Raw genomic sequence first — 20644 nt, 5'->3', positions numbered from 1 at the left:
TTTAGTATTTAGGGTAATTATTTGTTGCTGTATTTTAATTTTAGTTGCTGATTGTTCTTGATTTCTGGCTCTTTTTAGTATATTGTGCTGATTGTTCTTGATTTCTGGCTGTGAATGTTCTGATTTCTGGCTCTGTGAGTGTTGTTTTGTTTTTGTTTTAAGGCCCTATTTTGTGCTCAGTTTTCATTTTGTAGGAAATTGTTTGAGGTATATAGAAATTAAGAAGGAAGATTATCCCAACAGCTACTCTGTTGATTGATTCTAGTCCCCCACAAGCTTGAAGAGAGGAACCCTTCATCATTGGTTTGTTTATGGCATTGCATAATGCATATTATTGTACTTTGTTTGTTTATTTATTGAACTTCCACAAAATCAGTTGTTTATGATCCCCTTTTGTCTAGAATAAACAATTCTTGAGTCCTTGCTTAGCTTTATGTCAGGTGGATTATGTGCTGTTAAGTTGTACAAGCATAAGATTTCTCCTTGAATATAGTATATGCAGTCTAATTCTGAATTGGTATAATTATACCACAAAGCTATAATTATACCACAAAGCTATACCAAAAGAACTGGATTGGTAGGAAGATCTTTATCAAAAGCTATAATTATATTTTAGGATATATATTTAAAATTTATATATTATTTTATTCTAAAACGATTTTTCCGGTTATACCACGGTTGGATCGGTTGAACCAATAAACCAGTAAACTAATGACTAAAGCGGTTTGATGACTGGTTCGATTCTCAGAACCTTGCTTTATACATGATAGGTGTCTTTAATTTATATAGAAAAATAAAATAATAAAAATGATTTAACTAATATATATTATAAGGATATAATAAATTAAGATTATTATTAATAAAAAATTTTAAATATTTTATTTTAATAAATACACAATAATTATATTAAAAATTAAAATTTACATAATTTTTCATAATAAATTTTTTAATTAATAATTTTAAGATATGTCCTAAATCCTAATAAAAAGTGTTGCGTTGGTATTCTCCATACGATGTACTGCTACGATGCTCCTCAAATCTCGGAGAGTTATTTACGAGAATTTGATTAGCCATTTTAGGGATGGGATTCGGAATTGAAGGACCACAACAGACACACACGCATGCTTATATACGAATTTAATTAAATCAATTTTTCCAACTAATATCAATTAAATTTTAAAATATCATATATACGTTGGTCGTTAAATTTATGTTATTATAATATCACAATTAATTGCAATTTTAAAGTTGCATCATGAGTTCGGATGAAATTCACAACTTGAAACAATGGTTAAAGTAGGTAAAAAAATAATGATGACCGCCGTTTAGGGTTTTTTCACGTGAGGAGTACATACCCCTTCAACTTGTTCTGCTAGAATTTTTCTCAAAACAAAATTTTTGTGCCGTCTAAGTTAATGTTTGATTTTGTTAATTCCTTTCTTTAGTCCTTTCTTTATTCTCTTTTTTATTCCTTTCTTTTAATTCGTCATAAGAGTTTTTCATGGAATTGTTGCGGTTTGGGAAAATTTCTGACAGTTCATAACCTTAATTAAAGGGATGTGTCAATCTCACTCCCCCGAAATTGTGTTTCTATGTGAAACAAAAAACCAACCTCATCTGGTAGAAAGTAAGTTGAGATCCTGTGATTTTATGAATTGGAGGATTGTTAGTCCGACGGGTACAGCTGGTGGATTGGCTTTAGCATGGAAGGAGGGCACAACGGTTGAGATTCTTGCTGAAAAAGAGTTTTTCATAGCTGCCAAGGTAACTGATCACGCTTTGAACTGTTCTTGGGGGTTGATTGGGGTACATTTAAATAGCTTGGATGGGATTCGGTCTACCCAATACACAGAACTTTCCTCTTTTGTACAAGGTTCCTTTGGAAAAGTTATAATTATGGGTGATTTTAATGCTATAGTGAGTCTCGATGAGAAGGAAGGAGGGGGGAGGGGGTTAAAATCAGTTTCATCTATTTCTGAATTTGTGAATTTTATTGATGGTGGTGGACTGAAGGACTTGGGCATGATTGGGAGAAGATTCACCTGGACTAATAGGCGACGAGGGCAGGACCAAATAAGGGAACGGCTTGACCGTGCACTTGCAAACGGTGAGTGGATGGATTATTTTCCATCAGCCTCGCTGTCTCGACTCACAAAAAACGGTTCAGATCATGTGCCTATCCTCCTTGATACAAATCCAGTCATAGAAAATTCTAATAAGAGGTTTAAGTTTCAGGAGAGATAGTGTGATTTAAAAGAAATTCAGGTAATTATCACTGAAGTTTGGAAGGAATGGGTGGATGGCTCAGCGATATTTATTTTGGCTCAAAAATTGAAGCATTGTAGGCACCATATTGTTCAATGATAGTAGCAGAACAAATCTAATTCGAAGAAGGACATTGGTGAACTCACATCTCAGCTTGAAATTCTCAGAGAGGAGGATATTACAGGGGGAGAACATGTTGAAACCTTGGAAAATAAACTTGAAGATGCTTACTTTAGGGAGGAAAGCTATTGGAGGGAGAAATCTCGTGTAAAGTGGCTAAAAGAAGGGGACAGAAATACAAGTTTCTTTCACCAATCATTCCAATCTAGAATCCGGAGAAATAAAATTTGGAAACTGGAAAAGAATGATGGTACGTATGCTACCACCCGTGAGAAAATTGCACAAGTAGCTGAAACATACTTCAAGGATATCTTCACATCGATTAACCAAGCTAATCCGGCACATGCATTCGAAGATTTTGACACCAAAGTTTCAACAACCATGAACAGAAAATTAACTAGACCGGTCAGTTTTGATGAGATAAAACGTGCGGTCTTTAGTGTTCACCCCCAGAGCGCCCCTAGTGATGATGAATTTACGGCTAAATTATTTTAATTCTACTGGAGTTTAGTAGGGGAGGATGTTTTTAAGGCTGTCCGCAGTATTTTTGTCAGTGGTAGACTACTAAAGAGCTTCAATCATACACAAATCTGTCTCATTCCTAAGATTTCTGATGCAAAGGATATGACATAGGTTAGACCCATCAGCCTTTCCTCAGTTGTGTATAAGATTATTTCTAAAGTACTAGTCCATCGGCTACAGAAATTTATGACTTCGCTGATCAACCCTAATCAAAGTGCCTTCATTAAGGGTAGATTGATTTCAGACAATATCCTAGCCGCTCATGAATGTATGCACTATCTAAAGACAAAGAAGAGGGCCTATCGAGTGAAATGGCTGTTAAATTGGATATGAGCAAAGCCTATGATCGTGTTGAGTGGCATTTTCTTTGGTTCATTTTGGAGAAGTTGGGATTTAAATCTAGGTGGATTGGTTGGATACAGGAGGTGGTGACTACAGTTTCTTACTCTGTCGTTGTTGAAGGTCAACCTTTTGGTTTTTTTAAACCAAATAGAGGTATCCGTCAAGGAGACCCTCTATCTCCATACCTTTTTCTTTTCTGTGCTGAAGGATTATTCTTTTTGCTAAACAAGGCAGAGCAAAACGGTCTCATTGAAGGTATTCAGATCAACCGAAGTTGTCCTACTGTTAATCATTTATTGTTTGCGGATGACTCAATCCTTTTTTGCAAAGAGTCAGAAAACAGTTGTGAAAATATTCTCAATCTTATTCAGTCATACGAGGGGTTCAGTGGCCAAAAAGTTAATTTGCATAAATCAGCTCTATTCTTTAGTAATAATACTCCTCCCACTGCTCGATTACTACTAGATCGAAAATTGAAAATTGATCATATTAGTGCATAGGATAAATATTTGGGTCTTCCATCTACAGTCTAAAAATAAAAAAAGGCCACCTTCAGAGAAATCAAGGACAAGGTGAGGAAGCGAGTTCAAGGGTGGAAAAGAAAACTTCTTTCCTCTGCAGGCAGGCATGTTCTAATCAAAGTTATTGGGGAGGCTATCCCAATTTATTCATTATCATGTTTCCGTCTTCCTGATACTTTAATTAGGGAGATTCACAACATACTCTCCCAATTTTGGTGGGGTAAAAAAGGTACAGAGCGAAAAATGGCATGGGTTAGTTGAGATACTATGACAAGACCAAAATTGGAAGGTGGACTAGGTTTTAAGGACCTAGGGGCTCAAAATTTGGCGCTATTAGCAAAACAATGTTGAAAAGTTGTTTCTCAGCCACAATCACTCCTATCTAGACTCCTCAAAGGTAAATATTCTCGATACAGTTCTATAATGAATGCAGAGATCGGAACAGTACCTTCGTGAGGGTGGCGTAGCATATTGGAAGAGCGTAAGGTTGTTGAAAAGGGGCTGGTTTGGCAAGTTGGTGATGGATCCAGTATTCGAATCTTTAGTGTTTCTTGGCTTGCTCCTCCACACCCTTATGTTGTTTCTTCATCTAAAACTTCCAATTTACAAAATCAACCACTATTGATGGTCAAAAATTTAATACTTTCTAATGGTCAGTGGAATCAAATTCTAATTAGAAGTATTTTTTCTGAGGACACTAGTTAGCGTGTGTTAGCAACAACAATTGGGGGTGGAGAAGATAAAATTTATTGGGCCCTTAATAAAAGTGGTTTTATGAAGTGAGTACTGAGTACCGTGTGGCTTATGGGTTCTCGCATCCTCCCATTGAATTTTGCCTAGAGATTATGAGACAACAAAATTTGTGGCGAGAACTGTGGAAGTTGAAAATTCCAGGAAAGATTAAGATTTTTCTCTAGAGGGGCTTCCATGAAAAGCTTCCAGTGCTGCAAAAGCTTCATCATCCTATCCCATTGATTCAACCTATCTGCCGAAGATGTCTAAAATTTCAAAAACAATCAATCATTGCATCTTCCATTATGTAAAATCAAAGGAAATTTAGTCAAAAATGGACTTACCAGCTACTAGAAGGAGCACCTAAGACTCTGATTTCTATGTTGAGTGGAACTTGAGAATGGGAGCCTTGCGTACCCAACCCAATAGCTCCTCTCAGAGAATGATGATGGTGATTTTGAGCTGGTCCTTATAGAAGGCTAGAAACAGATTCATCTTTGATAATGTATCAACTAGTGTGGAAGAGATAATGGCGTCGGCTTTGAAGCTGCAAAAAGAGTTTCAACAAATTCACACTTCCTAGTTGATGAGCACTTTACTTTTTTTATCTATCTTATTAGATTATTATATGATGTTACCTCTATAGTAGAGTGTTGAAGTCCTCCATTTTTTTTATTTGTCCCATATATGGACATCTATATGTTTCTTTCATTTCATGAATGGAATTATCTGACTTTGAGAAAAAAAAATAAAAAAGGTAAAAAACGTCTATCATTAATTTTTAAAATACTATTTATATATTAAAATCAACACTAAAATTAATCATTATATATTTATATATAATATATATAATATATGTATAATTTAACTCATTTTTAGTATATATTTTATATTTTAATATATATTTTATATAGGTAACTAATTTTGATTTGCATCTAGTATAGTTGTATTATTTTTACCAATGCACTTTAATTTTGAAACCAACTAATTAATAAAAAATATAAAAAATTAATTTTTAATTAATTAATATTAATCAACTTTAATAGATAAATATTAGAGAATTAATAAAATTTATTATTTTTTATCAGAAGTTAGTTATCAATATTTAAAAATTATAGATTATTAAAAGTATATTATTGAATTATTAGACTAAAGAAATTAGATTGATGTATAAAAGTAATGGCCAACAAAAACAATAAATTTTGATAATACTAAAATATCTCTTACTTTAATATTTAAGTTTATAATTTAAAATTTAAAATAAAATTTTATAATTGAAAATTTAAAATTTAAATTAAATAAAATAATTTTAAAAAATTAATTGATATTAACTAAAAAAATTAATTATATAGAATTACAAACTATTAACATCTAATTGACCTCTCCAAAACCACATAATTAAGCAATAATGTCCGTATATATGTTATATAGATCACAATCAAAAGCGATAACGATGCAAAAATCTTTCATCTTCTGAGTGTTTCATATTTTGTTAATGTTTCTGCATAAATAGCCGGTTTCAAGGTATAGTTCGTCCTGCACAGTGTTTGAACTCGCTTTCTTTTAAACTGGATGAGGTATATGTCAACTTTTTAAGAACGGCGACAATGGACACAACGCTCAAGTTAAAAAAAAGAGTGAGATGAGTATATTGCAATTCGAAATGAATAACGTACCTTTTACGTAGTGAGCATTTTGTATTTATAGAATTATTGTGCTATAGATGGTTACTGATTTTTGCGGAATCGTGAAGGATGTTAACCCGATTTTTTGGTAACTGCTCCTGAACATTATTTGATCTTATAGAAAAGTCCGTTAAGAGGGAAAAACGCGTTGCTTTAATAGCGCACGTGTTATTTATTTTATTCAGGTTCCGATTTATAGGTATGACTGAACCTGTTTATAGCTAACGGATCACAACTTCCAAGCTTGACCTGTAATATTTTTCAATTAGACAAGTTGAGCTTCCGACCTATAAATCAGAATTGTAATAGTAGTAACCCCAAACCCAACTTGTTGGATTTGAAAAGAAAGAACAAAGTAAAGATTAGTAATAAAAAGTTACATTGAAATATTGAACAGGTGAAATGGATAAGTAAGTAAATAAATTAGGATGGAAAAAAGGAAAGATTTGGTGAGTGATAGAGTTATTTCCATTTATATATCGGTTTATGACATGAGTGGTATCCCCCAGCTCAATTTGATTTTTTAATGAATTACAAATAAAAATGAAAATTATAAATGTTGGAATTGACAATCTTGAATAACTGATGTGACGTGTGTAATGAATGTTTTTACGGTTACCAAGGTCATAATGACCGGTTGTGTATCACGATTAACAGTCCAAATAAATTTGGAAATGGAGAGTTGTTATCTGAGTCGTTGATCGCTTAATTTATGTGGGTAAAATTGAAGTCGTGGTGTGGAGTTAGTTTGTTTCAAGTTTTTGGGCGTCTGTTAGAATTTTTTAGGGTTTATTTTTTGACGATGAGTAAAAAAAAGTTAGTGTGTTTTCTATTTTCTTCTTTTCATTGTTCTATTTTTTCCTAGTTTGAGGGTGTGGTATAGTTGGAGAATGGGAAAAGGTAAAGTCAAAGTAAAATGGAAAAAGAAAAAGAAAGATGCGAGGACACAAAAATCAGAAAATGATAGTGATGAAATTGTGGAGGAGGAAGTTATTGTTGATGAAAATGATCCTTATTCGTGGGTGGCTCCATCTGTGAAGGAACATGCTTCATTGTTTCGTGATATGGAGAGTATTCGTCAACTAGAGGATTCAGGTTAGGTGAGGGATGGAGCTGACATAAAAACTGAATTTTTGCCTTGTAGTATTGCTGATCGTATTTGTCACAGAAGGGAGGGGTACGGGTTCTTCTATATGTATACATGTTTATTTGTTAAAGTGGAGTTAGATTTCTTTTTACGCCGTTTCAGCATGGTGTTTTGATGCAATTGAAGTGTGTACCATCACAGCTACACCCAAATTCTTGGGCCTTTATAAGAGGTTTTGAGGTTCTGATGGAATTTTTAGAGATAGAGTCTCCATTGGAGGTATTTTTTGCATTATTCCAAGCTAAGGGTGTAAAGAGAGGTCGTTGGATAAATTTGGCCAGCATTCTAAATCGAGCCATTTTTAGTTTATATAAGTCATCCTTTAAAGGTTTTAAGGCTATGTTTGTGAAGGTAAGATCGGCTGAAGAGGAGTTTCCGTTCTGTGTAAAAGAATTTTGGATGGAAAGATTCCCGCTGTTTTGTCATCTTTCTCCTCGGCAAATTTTAGGGATGGATCGTATGGAGTATAGGAATGAGATGATAGTATAGGAATGAGATGATAGTGAAAGTCTCGGTGAATAACATATCTTCGGCGAGGTTATTAGCTATAGCAAATTTGCTAAAGTGGGAAACTGACAGATAGGTTGTGATTAGTTATCTAGGTAAAAATGTATGAATTTGTTGCTTGTTGAATAGTTTTGAGAATTGATTATGATATGTGTTCTGATATGTGTGTTTACATGGGAGAAAGCTCTGAAGGTGACTATGAGCAGTCTTCGTGCCTTTTTCAAATAAACAAATTTTGAGAAGGAAGGTTCAACGAGATAATGTTAAGGCTGAGGGAGGGGTTGAGGTGAACCAGCCTTCTCTTGCTAAGAGGGTTAGTTATAAAAGTAAGAAGATTGAGGAGGATAAGGTAGTAGATTTGACTGGTTCTAAGTTTGCTAATAAGGAGGTGGACCTCGGCGATGTAGAGAAGTTTACTGAGAGTTAGAAGGTATTGCATGGATATAAAGGGAATGATGATTTCACTTCGATGTGGAGTGAGCATTTTCCGACGAGTATGGTCAGTACCCTTCTGACGTGAAACTTGTGCATGAAGTGGGTGATGTTAGAAGAGGTAGGCATATGCAGGTAAGTGGTTCTGGTTCTTTAGATTGCCCAATTTATTAAATGTTCCTTGGATTGATGGTTTGTTTTGATATAGGTGATGGGTGCTCGGCTGATGTCTATGGGTCGGACTCAAGAGCTGAAGCATTTGAGGGATTCCTTTGACAAGGCGAGTATGGAGAAACTCATGAAGGAGAATTTGGAGACAGGGAAGAAGTTGCAAGATGCCGTAGAAGAGGGTAAGCTTTTGCAAGCGAAGATAACTTAACTAGAGAAGAAAGAGGTTGAGCTAAGTAAGGAGAAGTCGGTGTTAGAGACAAGAATTGTGGAGCTGTTTGTGGAAAAGAAGAGTTTAGAGACCGAAAAAGAAAAGTATGATTTTGAAATATTTGCTATGGGATATTGGAGCAAGCTAAATTTATTGCTCCAACTATGGATTTTTCTATGATGGATCCTTGAAAGATTGTGATGGGTGGACAGTTGGTAGATAATGATGCTGACCAGGAAGGTGAAGATGAGAACGTAGGTGCGTCATGAGACTTATTTTCTTTTAGTTCAATGGACTTGTTGTTTATTTTGAAAACTTTGTAGTTAATATGGTAATAGTTTGGTATACTGATGACCTTAGTATAGATCGGTTGAATTTGGTATTTTGAACAATGTTTATCTTGTTGTGATGTTTTGTATAAACATAATTGGGTATTTTGATTATAGGAATTTATAATGTGGTTTCAGATTGACATTTTGTTTGATAAGTTTTGGAAACGTATTGTAGAAAGTAGTTCCAACTAGTTTGGATTTTATGTGTGTTTGGAAATTTGCAAAAATAATTTGAATAAAACAGGTAACTCATCCTATTATATGAGTTATCTATAGATCGGTTTTGGAAAAAAAATGGATGGGTAGAAAGTAATAATCAACAAATACGAAGAATAGAGTTTATTGGAAAGGGTATGAGGTGTGCCTCGTTAAAACCTCTCCAGCAAAACCCAACTTAGGGATAAAATCTGGTAGTAGAAAAAAGAGTACATCACCTTGTCCCGACTTATAGACTTAACTATAATAAAATTTTAAAGATAAAATATTCCATGTGCTTGGTAGATCATTACCTTGCAATGTTTGTAATTTGTATGCTCCTCGTCCGATTAATTTAGATATTCAGAAAGGGCCTTCCTAATTGGCACTTAGCTTTCCATGTCCTTGTGATTTTCTTGCTTCTTCTGTTTTCCTCAAGATGAGGTCTCCTTCATGGAATGACCTCGGCTTTATCCTTTTCTTTGTATTTCTGAGCTATAGCACGTTGGTTTGCGCGTTGTTGAATCAGTGCGTGATCTCGAATTTCTTCTATTGAGTCCAGCTCAGCAGCTCTTAGCTCGGCATTTGCATCATCGTTGAGATTGTGCATTCGGATAGACTGGTGTGATATTTCAACTGGTATCATGGCATCATAGCCATATACTAGTCTTAAAGGGGTCTCTTTGGTTGATGATTGTTTGGTTGTGTTATAGCTCCACAATATTTTTAGAATAAGGTTGGGCCATTGTCCTTTGAATTGGTCCAGCTTTTTCTTAAGCGCCTGCAATATGATATTTTTGGTAGCCTCAGCTAAGCCATTAGTTTGAGGGTGTTCTATAAATGAAAATTCATGAATAATGCTAAAATTTTGTAAAAAGTTTGTGAAATTTTTGTCTTTGAATTGTCTACCGTTATATGTGATAATAGAATGAGGTGTACTGAATCTACATATTATGTTCTTCCAAACAAAAGATATAATTTTTTCGGAATTTATTTGGCCAAAGGTATGGCTTCTATCTATTTTGTAAAATAATCTATGGCAATAATTATAAATTTAACTTGACCTGGTGCTTGTTGGAAAAGACTGAGGATATCTAGTCTCTATTTATTGAAAGGTCAGCTTACCTCGGATTTGTGTAATTGGTCGGATGGGTTGTGGATGATTGGGGCATGACGTTGGCAATGGTCACAGTATTTAACTTTGTTAATACAATCTCTTTGTATGGTAGGCCAGTAGTACCATACTTTGAGTATTCTGGATGCCAAACTCTTGCCCCCGATATATGTGCCACATACGTCTTCGTGGACTTCATCCATGGCGAGCTTAGCATTGCATTTTAACAAAGGTCTTGTAAAGCCTCATTTATATAGTTCAGCTCCAATTATTGTAAAAAAGTTTGATTGCATTTTGAATTTTCTTTGTCTCGGATATGCTTGGGTATCGTTCTTGTTTGTGGGTATTGGATAAATGGTTATCACCAATATTCTTCCTATGAAATACTCAAAACATTTGTTAATATGACACTGGGCTCATCCAATGTTAGTTGTGATAAAACTCAGTTTCTGGGTTGGACTTTTGGTAGTTGTAAGTTTCGATAGAATATCAGCTCGACAGTTTTACTCCCGAGGTATATGAAAAATTTCAAATTTTAAAAAACAAGAAATAAGATTGTTGACAATGGAATTGTATTTTTCTAATAGTGTATCTCTTACTTGGAAGTTACCTGTTACTTGTTGTACTATCAGTAGCGAGTCGCATTTGACATTAATATGTGTTATTCCGAGAGTGTGAGTTAATCTTAGACTGGCTATAAGTGCTTCTTATTCTGCTTGGTTATTACTGGCATGGAATATGAATTGTAAAGATTGTTCTATAGTTGTTCCCTTGTTATTTTCAAGCAATATGCCAGCTTTAGATTCCTGCATATTTGAGGTGCCGTTGACATATAGTGTCCATATGTCACTACTTTGTGTAATGTCGTTGAGAGTGAGTTATGCCACAAAATTGACTAAATGTTGATATTTAAAAGATCCTCGAGCTTGATAATGTATATCATATTTTGAGAGCTTGATCGACCACTTTATTAGTCTCCGGGCAAGTTCTAGTTTTGTTAGAATTTGCCTTAGTGGGTGCTCTGTTCGGACAATGATGGTATGGCTTTGAAAGTAGTATCTTAGTCGCCTTATAGTTGTTTATGAGGTCTAGAGCTAGCTTCTCTAATTTTGGATATCTAAGCTCGGCGTTCTGGAGTGATTTGCTCATAAAGTAGACTAGCTATTGAGCTTTATCTACTTCTATAATCAAAACCGAACTTACAGCGTAGTCTGTTATAGGTAAGTAAAGAAATAAAGGTTTACCATTTTTTGGTCTTTGGAGTATTGGGGTGATGATAATTTGGCCTTATTCTTGGTGAAGGCTTGTTCACAATCCTTTGTTCAGATTATGTTTTTTGTTTTTGTAATGTTTTGAAAAAGTGATGTGCTCTGTGAGCTATCCGAGGTAGGAATCGTGATAATGCTGCTAGCCGACCAATGAGTTGTTAGACTTCTTTGACTGACTGAGGACTTCTCATTTCTAGGATCGCTTGACACTTCTCTGGATTAGCTTCTATACCTCGGTAGGTTAGCATAAAATCGAAAAATTTTCCTCCATGCACTCCGAAAGCACACTTCTCCGGATTTAGCTTCATGTTGTATAGTCAGAGTTGGTGAAAAAATTCTTTGAGGTTGTTGACATGATTGCTTTTGGACTTGGTCTTCGCTACCATGTTGTCTACATATACTTCTATATTTCATCCGATTTGGTTGGCAAAGATTTTGTCCATTAGCCTTTGATATGTAGCACCTGCATTTTTGAGCTCAAAGGATATAACTTTATAACAAAAGTTGCCATAGTTAGTAATAAAAGCAGTCTTATCATGGTCTGTCGAATACATAAGTATTTAGTTGTAGCTAGAATAAGCATCCATAAAGCTTAAACATTGAAAACCAGAAGAGCTATCAACTAATTTGCCAATACAGGGTAAAGGATACGCGTCCTTAGGACATGCTTTGTTGAGGTCGGTGAAATTCACACACATTCTCCATTTGGCATTGTGTATTTTAACCATGACTATATTTGCTAGCCAGATTGTGAACCTAATTTCTTTCATGAATCCAGCGTCCAATAGTTTTTGGGTTTCTTCAGTGGATGCCTTTCTTTTATCTATGCCGAGGTGTTGTTTCTTCTGTGCTATATGTCGGATCGAGGGATTGACTTCTAGTCTGTGGCAGATGACATTCGGATCAATCCCTGGTATGTCAGCTGGAGTCCAAGCAAATAGGTCGACATTTTGCTGTAATAATGTGATAAGTTGCTCTTTGTTCTCTCCTTGTAAAGAATCTCCTATGTATGTGTATTTGTTTTCATCTTCTGTTAGTGATACCTTGGTCAAATTGTCTATTGGTATAGGTCGGTCTTGGATTTTTGTTCTTGGATCGAGCTCTATTAGGGGGGGTAGATTCTTCGAGTTATAGACTGCATGAACGTGTTCTTGTACAGGTTGCCTGGTAGAGTTTGTTTTGAGGCTTGTGTTATAGCATTGCCTGACTTCTTTTTGATCAGTGTGGATCGTGACCACTTTGTTGTCCTGCATACAAAACTTGACACACAGGTGTATAGCAGAAATAATAGCACCAAATGTATTCAAAGAAGGTCTCTCTAAAATGATGTTATATGGGCTTTGACAATCCACAACTAAGTATTGGATATCTAAAGTTTTGCAGTTAGGGTATTCTCCTAGTGTGGTTTGTAACCATATATAGCCTCAGATTGGAAGGCGCTCACCTGAGAAACCTACCAGTTCTCTAGTGGATGGTTGTAAGACTTTGTTACTTAGCTTCATTTTTTGGTATGTAGAATAGAATAATACATTAGTGCTGCTGCTAGGGTCGACAAGGACTTTTTTCACTAAAGGCTCACCAACTTGGAGTGATATAACTACAGGATCTTCTAAGTTCTTGTCCTCGCTTTGAAATTTGAAGAATTAAATGTGATCTCTGAGATGTCCACATTGGTGATTGAGATTGGCTCGGAACCAGTTATGAACATCATAGTCCTGTATGACCTTTTTCTGGCCAAGTTGCTACACCCTCCGCCTGCAAAACAACCAGAGATACAGTTAATAATGCCATGAGGTTGATTAGGGTTTTCGTTTACCTTTTTTCTTTTGTCTTTGTAATTGTCACTTGACTTAGAGTGCTGGCCGAGGTTTTCTGAGTGGTCTTTGTCCTCTACTATCGATGTATTTGTCTAGCAGATCTTGATGAGCCAGTTTCTCGAGAAGGTCTTTTGCTATAACACAGTTGTCTGTGGCATGTCCATATTTTTTGTGAAAGGTGCAATATTTGGATTTGTCCACATATCACTAGTCTTAGTAGCTTCCTGCTTTGTTTGGTGGTTTAATCAATTTGGAGTGTAGAACGTCTTTAATGATGTCTTCCCTTTTGGTGTTGAAAGGGATGTAAATGTCAAAATCTATCTTATTGTTCGGGTATTTGTTCCATTTGTCCTGCCCTACTCAGGTTAGGCCTCTCTGTTTTTTGAATTTGTCGAAACTCTTCTATTTCGATTTGGCTTGTTGCTTTTTCTCTAAACTCGGCCAATGTCTTTGGTTTTGTCACAACTATGGTTTCTTGGAATTTTCTAGGGCGGAGTCCGCTTTTTAGTATGTGTAGATGGACCTCTGGGTTGAGGTTAGGTATCTCTATAGTTGTCTTTGCGAACCTTGTCATGTAGTTTTGAGGCTTTCATGCTATCCTTGTTTTATGGTGCTGAGGTAGTCTGAGTTGTGTACGTAAATCTTTGAAGCAGCAAAGTTATTGACGAAGAGGTTGGCCAGCTTGTCAAAACTTGATATAGAACCTGCAGGTAAGCCAGAAAATCAGATCAAGATAGCACCATCTAAAATAGTAGAAAATGTGCGACAGAGTATTGGATCAGATGCTCCATTCATGAACATCATATATAGAACTTAGTGATGTGTATGTTGGAATCGCCAATTCCTTTGTAAGGTTTCAGTGTTGTTGGTAGGATAAAGTTTTTGGGCATCTGAAAATTCATAATGTCTTTTGAAAATGGATTAGTCCTTTTTACTGTTTGCTTCGGAGTGGTTGTCACTATGGGCTTAGCTTACGACGTATGAATTTCTTCTTCGTCAGGATCCTTTTGCTCTTCCCCCCTTGCTTCGGCTGTTTTGTCCCTGATGCAATAGATCGGCCATCCGTTGGTTCTCTGCTCGTAGAGATTCGTTGATGGCCATTAGCTCGGCCTGGGTAGGAGGATGAGGAGGGTTGCTTCGTTCTTCTACCATAAGCTGTGACTTGCAAAAAAGAGATGAAAAAGTGGTGGAAAAGATAATGGTGGGGTTAGCTTAAACTTCGGGCTCCACGGTGGGTGCCAAATGTTCTTGTGTAGATAGCCGGCTTCAAGGTATAGCTCGTCCTACACAGTGTTTGAACTCGCTTTCCCTTTGGCCGGATGAGGTATATGTCGGCTTCTTAAGAACGGTGGCGGTAGACACTTGCAAGGGCACTCCAACGCTCAAGTTAGAAAAAGAGTGAAATGAATATATTGCAATTCAAAGTGAATAGCGTACCTTTTACGTAGTGAATATTTTGTATTTATAAAATTGTTGTACTATAGGTGGTTATTAATTTTTGCGAAATCGTAAAGGATGTTAACCTGATTTTTTAGTAACTGCTCCCAAACGTTATTTGATCTTATAGAAAAGTCTGTTAAAAAGGAAAAACGCGTTCCTTTGATAGTGCACATGTTATTTATTTTATTAAGGTTTCGATTTATAAGTATGACTGAGCCTGATTATAGCTAATGAATCAGTTAATATTATATTTCATGAATGCTACACACATTTACCTTATTGTACTAATGATGCATATAAAATAATTCATTGTTCTTTTCAAAGATGATGAAGGGTCATTTTCTCAAATAGAGAAAGACTAGAGGAAGAAAAGAACTCAATGCCAAAGGGCGCAACAGGTAGGATCGGAAGACATGGAATAATAATAATAATAATAATAATAATAATAATAATAATAATAATAATGTACGTACATAGAACTAACTATATATATTGGAATCTTAACTCGTCTTGTTTGGTACTAGGGTTGATATATCATTGCCCCATTACATTGCATATATGTATGTCTATGTCCCACTTCATTATTTTCCCCAACATTTGTAGGGTAGGTAAAGCTTTCATTCAACTAACAGATATTACACCCTTTTTTCCCTTATTTCTTTTCCTGCCAAATAAGACACGTACAGTATTCAATACAATAGATGAAACAAATTGCATTCAGTGGTTTTCCTGTATAATCCAATGTCTAATAAAATATTTTTTACTTCTCAACAAGAACATCTATCATACTATACAAACTATATCAATATCGCATCTTATATTATTCATTTTATATTTTATAGAAAAGTTGTTAGATAATTAATTATGTATCAGCCAACATCAGCCAATAATTTGTTGGACAATAAATAAATCCTAAAAAAAAAAAAAATCCAAAATAACCATTCTCTTTAAAAAAAAAAAAGAAAAAGAAAAACAACATTCCTCTAACACCACTCTTTCTTTCACTATGCTCTTTCTCACTCACTTTCACACTCGCAACAACAAAACCATCAAAAAACTATCCGACAACTGCAACATATCCGACAAGCTTTCCACCACTTCCACCCTTGCTGACAACTCCGACAACCTCATCACCCACCTCGTCACGAAGTTCCAATCTTCTTCCATCGAAGACCAAAAATAAGCCGCCATGGAGATCAAATTTCTCGCCAAGAACAAGCCCAAAAATTGCCTCAAGATCGCCAAAGCCAAATCCATAAAAGCTGGCAGCCAAAGAGAATGCAACATGTGCTCTCTTCCGTCTCTCCAGGTGGAAAAGAACAAGGCGGCAATAGAGAGGTGCTGGACGATTCTGCCATTGGTAAGCCTCCGAGAATTCGGTGGGTTACAAGTGAAGAAGGATGCATCGACGCGCTATACTTGTAGTGCTTGCCTCTTCAGTCGTCGTCGTTTCTCCCGTTGATTCTGATGAGAATGGTGGGGTGAATTAGAGTTAGTGAGGGTAATTTAGATAATATCTTTTTTTTAACTTAGCGACTGATTAGTTTATAAAATCAGTTGTTAATTTAAAAATTAATAATCGATTTAGTGACCACAACTTTTGTAACCGAATTAGTAACCAACCAAAAATTTCAAGGGCATTCTTTCTTTTGTTTTCGGTGCTAATTCGGTCGCTAAGTTAATAAATAGCGACCGATTTTAGTGACCATTTATATTCTAGTTGTGTAAAACTAGTCGGTCGCTAATTCGGTAGCTACTAGTGACTGATTATGTTAGTCACTAAAATTAGTTGTTAAATTAACAATTAGCAACCGATTTAGTGACCAGTAATTTAGTGACTAAATTAGCGACCAAACAGTTATTCACTCTATTTCACTATCAGTTGCAAAATTGGTCGCTAAAATAAAAAATAGCGACCGCTTTTGTGACCAACAGTTCCAAAGACATTATTTCCGTTTTGGTTGCTAAATCGGTCGCTAAATAAAAAAATAGCGACCGATTTTAGTGATCGATTTTTTTTAGTTGTATTTAAAACTTATCGATCGCTAATTCGATTGCTATTAGCAACCGAACTTATTGGTCGCTAAAATTGGTCGCTAAATCTAATTTAGCGACCGATTTAGCGACCAATATTGATTTGGTCTTGGAATTTCTGAATCGGTCACTAAATCAATCGCTATTAGCAACCAATTTTTTTGGTCGCTAAAATCGATCGCTATTCTGATACTTCTTGTAGTGTACTGTTCGGGTAGCTTTTGTCTCTCTAATTTCGGATGTTTCTTATAGTAGTATACTTAGTTTTTCGATGTATGTATGTTCTTTCTCTATACTTTTGGATGTTTTTTTATAGATACATTGATAAAAATAAACATTGATACATTTATTTTTCGGTAACTTTCAAATGTTTCGTATTATATGATTTTAGATTTTTTTTTCCTATACTTTTGGGTGTTTTTTATTATATGATTTCGGATTTTTTTTTTCTCATGCTTTCGAATGTTTCTTATATATGGTATGATTTCAAAAGTTTTTCTATATATACTTTTGGATGTTGTTTTTAGTATATAAAAAAATTGACAGAATAAAAATTAAGTTCGTTACCTAAATTTTTTCTTTATAAAATTATTATATTTGATCTTATTAATCTTAACATTTACTTACTTCAGAATATGAGTGTTTTTTTATAAGCACACTTTTAATCCTTTTTTTTTTTAATTTCGATTCCAACCACAACTTCAAATAAGCTTTCGATAAAGAACTCTCAACCGAGTTATAATTTGAAATCGCCACTTATACTTTGACTACAAGTTCTATGAGTTGTACCTTAGAAAAATTTTCCAGCACCTAAACAAGTAGCATGTTTTGCACAACGAAAAAAAAAGTGAGGGTAAAAAACTGTCATGCAAAAAGAAAAGAGCGTCCGAATTCATCAATTCATATGTGTGTGTTTATCGATCCACTTTCATTAAATATATGATATATCTATCACAAAAATATTTAGTAATCAAAAGAAATTAACCAAAACCAGTCAAATTTGTCTTATTTAATATTTATTAATTATTATAATAATTAATGAATATTAAATAAAATAAATTTTAGTTATTTTTTTTATATCTTTAGTATTACCATATTTATTATCATATGTGAAATCTAGGTTGTTGTCACTTTGATGTGAAAGCGAACCATTAATTAAGTTGACATAGGACATTATTGTTGATTGTTAGATGCTCTTTAATTTTAGATGAGAAATGTACGCAGTTATTTAGGTCAATAATTTTGTTAAACAATTTTGACCATATATCATTTGCCATATATGTGCAAACAAATTAAACCAACTAATGATAAGGACAATGGAATATTAGTTAGTTAGTTGGCTCGTCCGAATCCTTCTTCTTCAGTTCACAAGAAAGGTTTTGGATAGAACACTCTGTAGCATGAGCTCGGAGCAATAAAATGGGTATGCCTTGTGTTTTAACATCCTTGGTACCTAACTAGCCAACAGTCCCAATATAGGCAGTTTGAACCATGGTTTTTAAAAATCGGACCGGACCGGTCGGTCGAACCGATTCAACCGGGAACAGGCGATGTAAGCGGTCTGGTCCTTTTCTTATAATTGCTTGGGAGAAAACCGGTGAAAAAGCGTCGAACCGGTCGAGAACCGGCCAGTTGGACCGGACCAGTAACCGGCCGGTTTCCCTAAAACGACGCCGTTTTTTAATTTGTTTAAAAAAAAAAGAAAACCCGATCCACTCGTGAACCCTCCCCCTTCCCCCATTCATTCATCTCACTCCATTGTCGCCGCAGTTCTGAGGTCGTCAGCGCCGCAGCCGTCCCCGGTCCTCAGCACCGCCGCTTCTTCCTCTACCCCATGTCCGGAACCCAGTAACTCGACAGGTCCTCTTCGTCTTCGCTGGCTTCTCGAGCCCAGGGGAGTGCTCCTCGTATTCATCTTCTCTGAACTTTTTCTTCAATTTTTGTTCCATATTTCTTTAATTCTTCTTGGGTCTTGGCTTGAAGTTTGGTTCTTCAATTCTTCTTCTTCGGTCTTCGGTCTTCTTTATATGTATGGTTCTGATTGCTGTGGAAATTTGTATGTATGTATTGGTTGCTAATGCTGGAAAGTTATTCTGTTATGTCATTTGTATCAACCAGAGTCCAGAACACCTAATATTGATGTTTTAGTGTTTTGCTGTTTTGTAAATGTTACTCTGTTTTAGTTCAGAACACCTAATATGCTGGAAACTTACTCTGTTATGTAACTGTTACTCTATTTTAGTGTTTTGTTAATGCTGGAAACTTACTCTATTTTGTTGCTTGTTGCTGAATTTGTTGCTTCCCAGTCACAGAATCAGAACAGAATGCTCAGTCAGTGCTTGATTGATTGGCTTTGCTCACTGATTGTATTTGATGATAAATTTTAAATTGATAACTTTTAAATTTTAAATTTGCATTGCTTATGTCACTGATTCACTGTTCTTTCAGTGCTTCTTGTTGTTGTTAATCATTGTGATGAGCTTCGTTAAAATTTGCACTACCTATATTACTGAGTGTTCCTTCAGTGCTTTTTGTTGTTGTTAATCATTGTGATGAACTTTGTTAAAATTTGCACTGCCTATATTACTGATTCACGGATTCATCCCTCTCGTCATTATCATTGGCATGAACTCCGAACCAAAACCCCAACTCTCTGGATAAAATTGTAACGAAAGCTGATTGGGACTTTTTCTTCTACTTAAGGTATGAATCAGAATGATGAGGCCAAGTTGTGAATACACAAGTGTCAACGGATTATAATATATATTGAGTTTGTGACATTAGAAGGGTGTAATAATAACAATAATGGTGTCATGTTATTTGATATTGAGGTTTAACATTTAAACTCTCAACTTCTCAGCCCTGTTTGATTCTTCATCTCAGACAATTGAATCGAATTAACCAGGCCTTCATTTTCTTTTTCTTTTAGTTGATTCTTATTTTTTCTAATATATGTAGCTTTCTGAATCAAGTGGATCAGATTATGTAATTTTCTTGATTTGGGATATTTTCGGAGACACATTAGAAGAGCTATTTTATTATTATGTTTGTTATAATAATATTCACATGTTCTGTATGCTTGTGATTGTTTCGATGTTTAAAAGAATAAGATTATAAATGAATAATATTTATATAAAAATTACGATTTGTATAAATATTATAGGAATAATATTATTGTGCATTCAATTTTATACTAAAGTCAATTTCGTGCCGCTAATTTGGACTTTATCATAATTCAATTTTTATTTTGTCTTTTTTTTTTATCTTATAACCAATAATTTCCCCTAATATTTTGCAGGCTTTTTTCTTCAATGACTATTGGGAGGATATAGGGACAATCAGGTCACTCTTTGAGGCAAATTTATCCCTCACCGAATATGTAAGTGTCATGTTTATCATAATCTAGCAGCAAGTTTACAATTATGTTTTTGTTTTCTACCAAAAATACTTCATTAACTAATTTCCATTGATTAGGATTTAAGATCAGTCACATGTTTGTAAATTCAGCCATCCAGATTTTGCTTTTATGAAGTAGAAAAACCAATATATACATCAAGGAGAAACTTACCACCATCGAATATTGACAATAGCAAGGTTAGTATAGAGAAAAAAAAAACAATACTAACTTGGTAGTATTTTATAACTAAGTATCAAAAGTCATATATATCATTGGCTTAAGTATGTGTTCGATTGTTTAATTAGACTAAAACATTGTTATTTATCCTTATGCAGATTGTTTACTCAATAGTATCGCATAGATGAATTCCGTGGAAGGACAGAGACAAAATAGAA

The 20644-nt window shown here is 34.9% G+C and overlaps 1 protein-coding gene across 1 annotated transcript; it reads left to right on the top strand.

Moving 5' to 3' along the window:
- Window positions 1-1557: 1557 nt before the first annotated feature.
- LOC148582001 (uncharacterized) lies at window positions 1558-2244 on the top strand. The gene has a single exon (XM_088494915.1). It carries the CDS (start codon window positions 1558-1560, stop codon window positions 2242-2244), a length of 687 nt encoding a protein of 228 aa, XP_088351041.1.
- Window positions 2245-20644: the final 18400 nt, after the last annotated feature.

Source organism: Arachis ipaensis, chromosome B10 (genome assembly GCF_059453495.1).
Source record: "Arachis ipaensis isolate K30076 ecotype BB chromosome B10, ASM5945349v1, whole genome shotgun sequence".
NCBI classification, from domain to species: Eukaryota; Viridiplantae; Streptophyta; class Magnoliopsida; order Fabales; family Fabaceae; genus Arachis; species Arachis ipaensis.
This window is presented reverse-complemented; position numbering and strand designations above follow the sequence as displayed.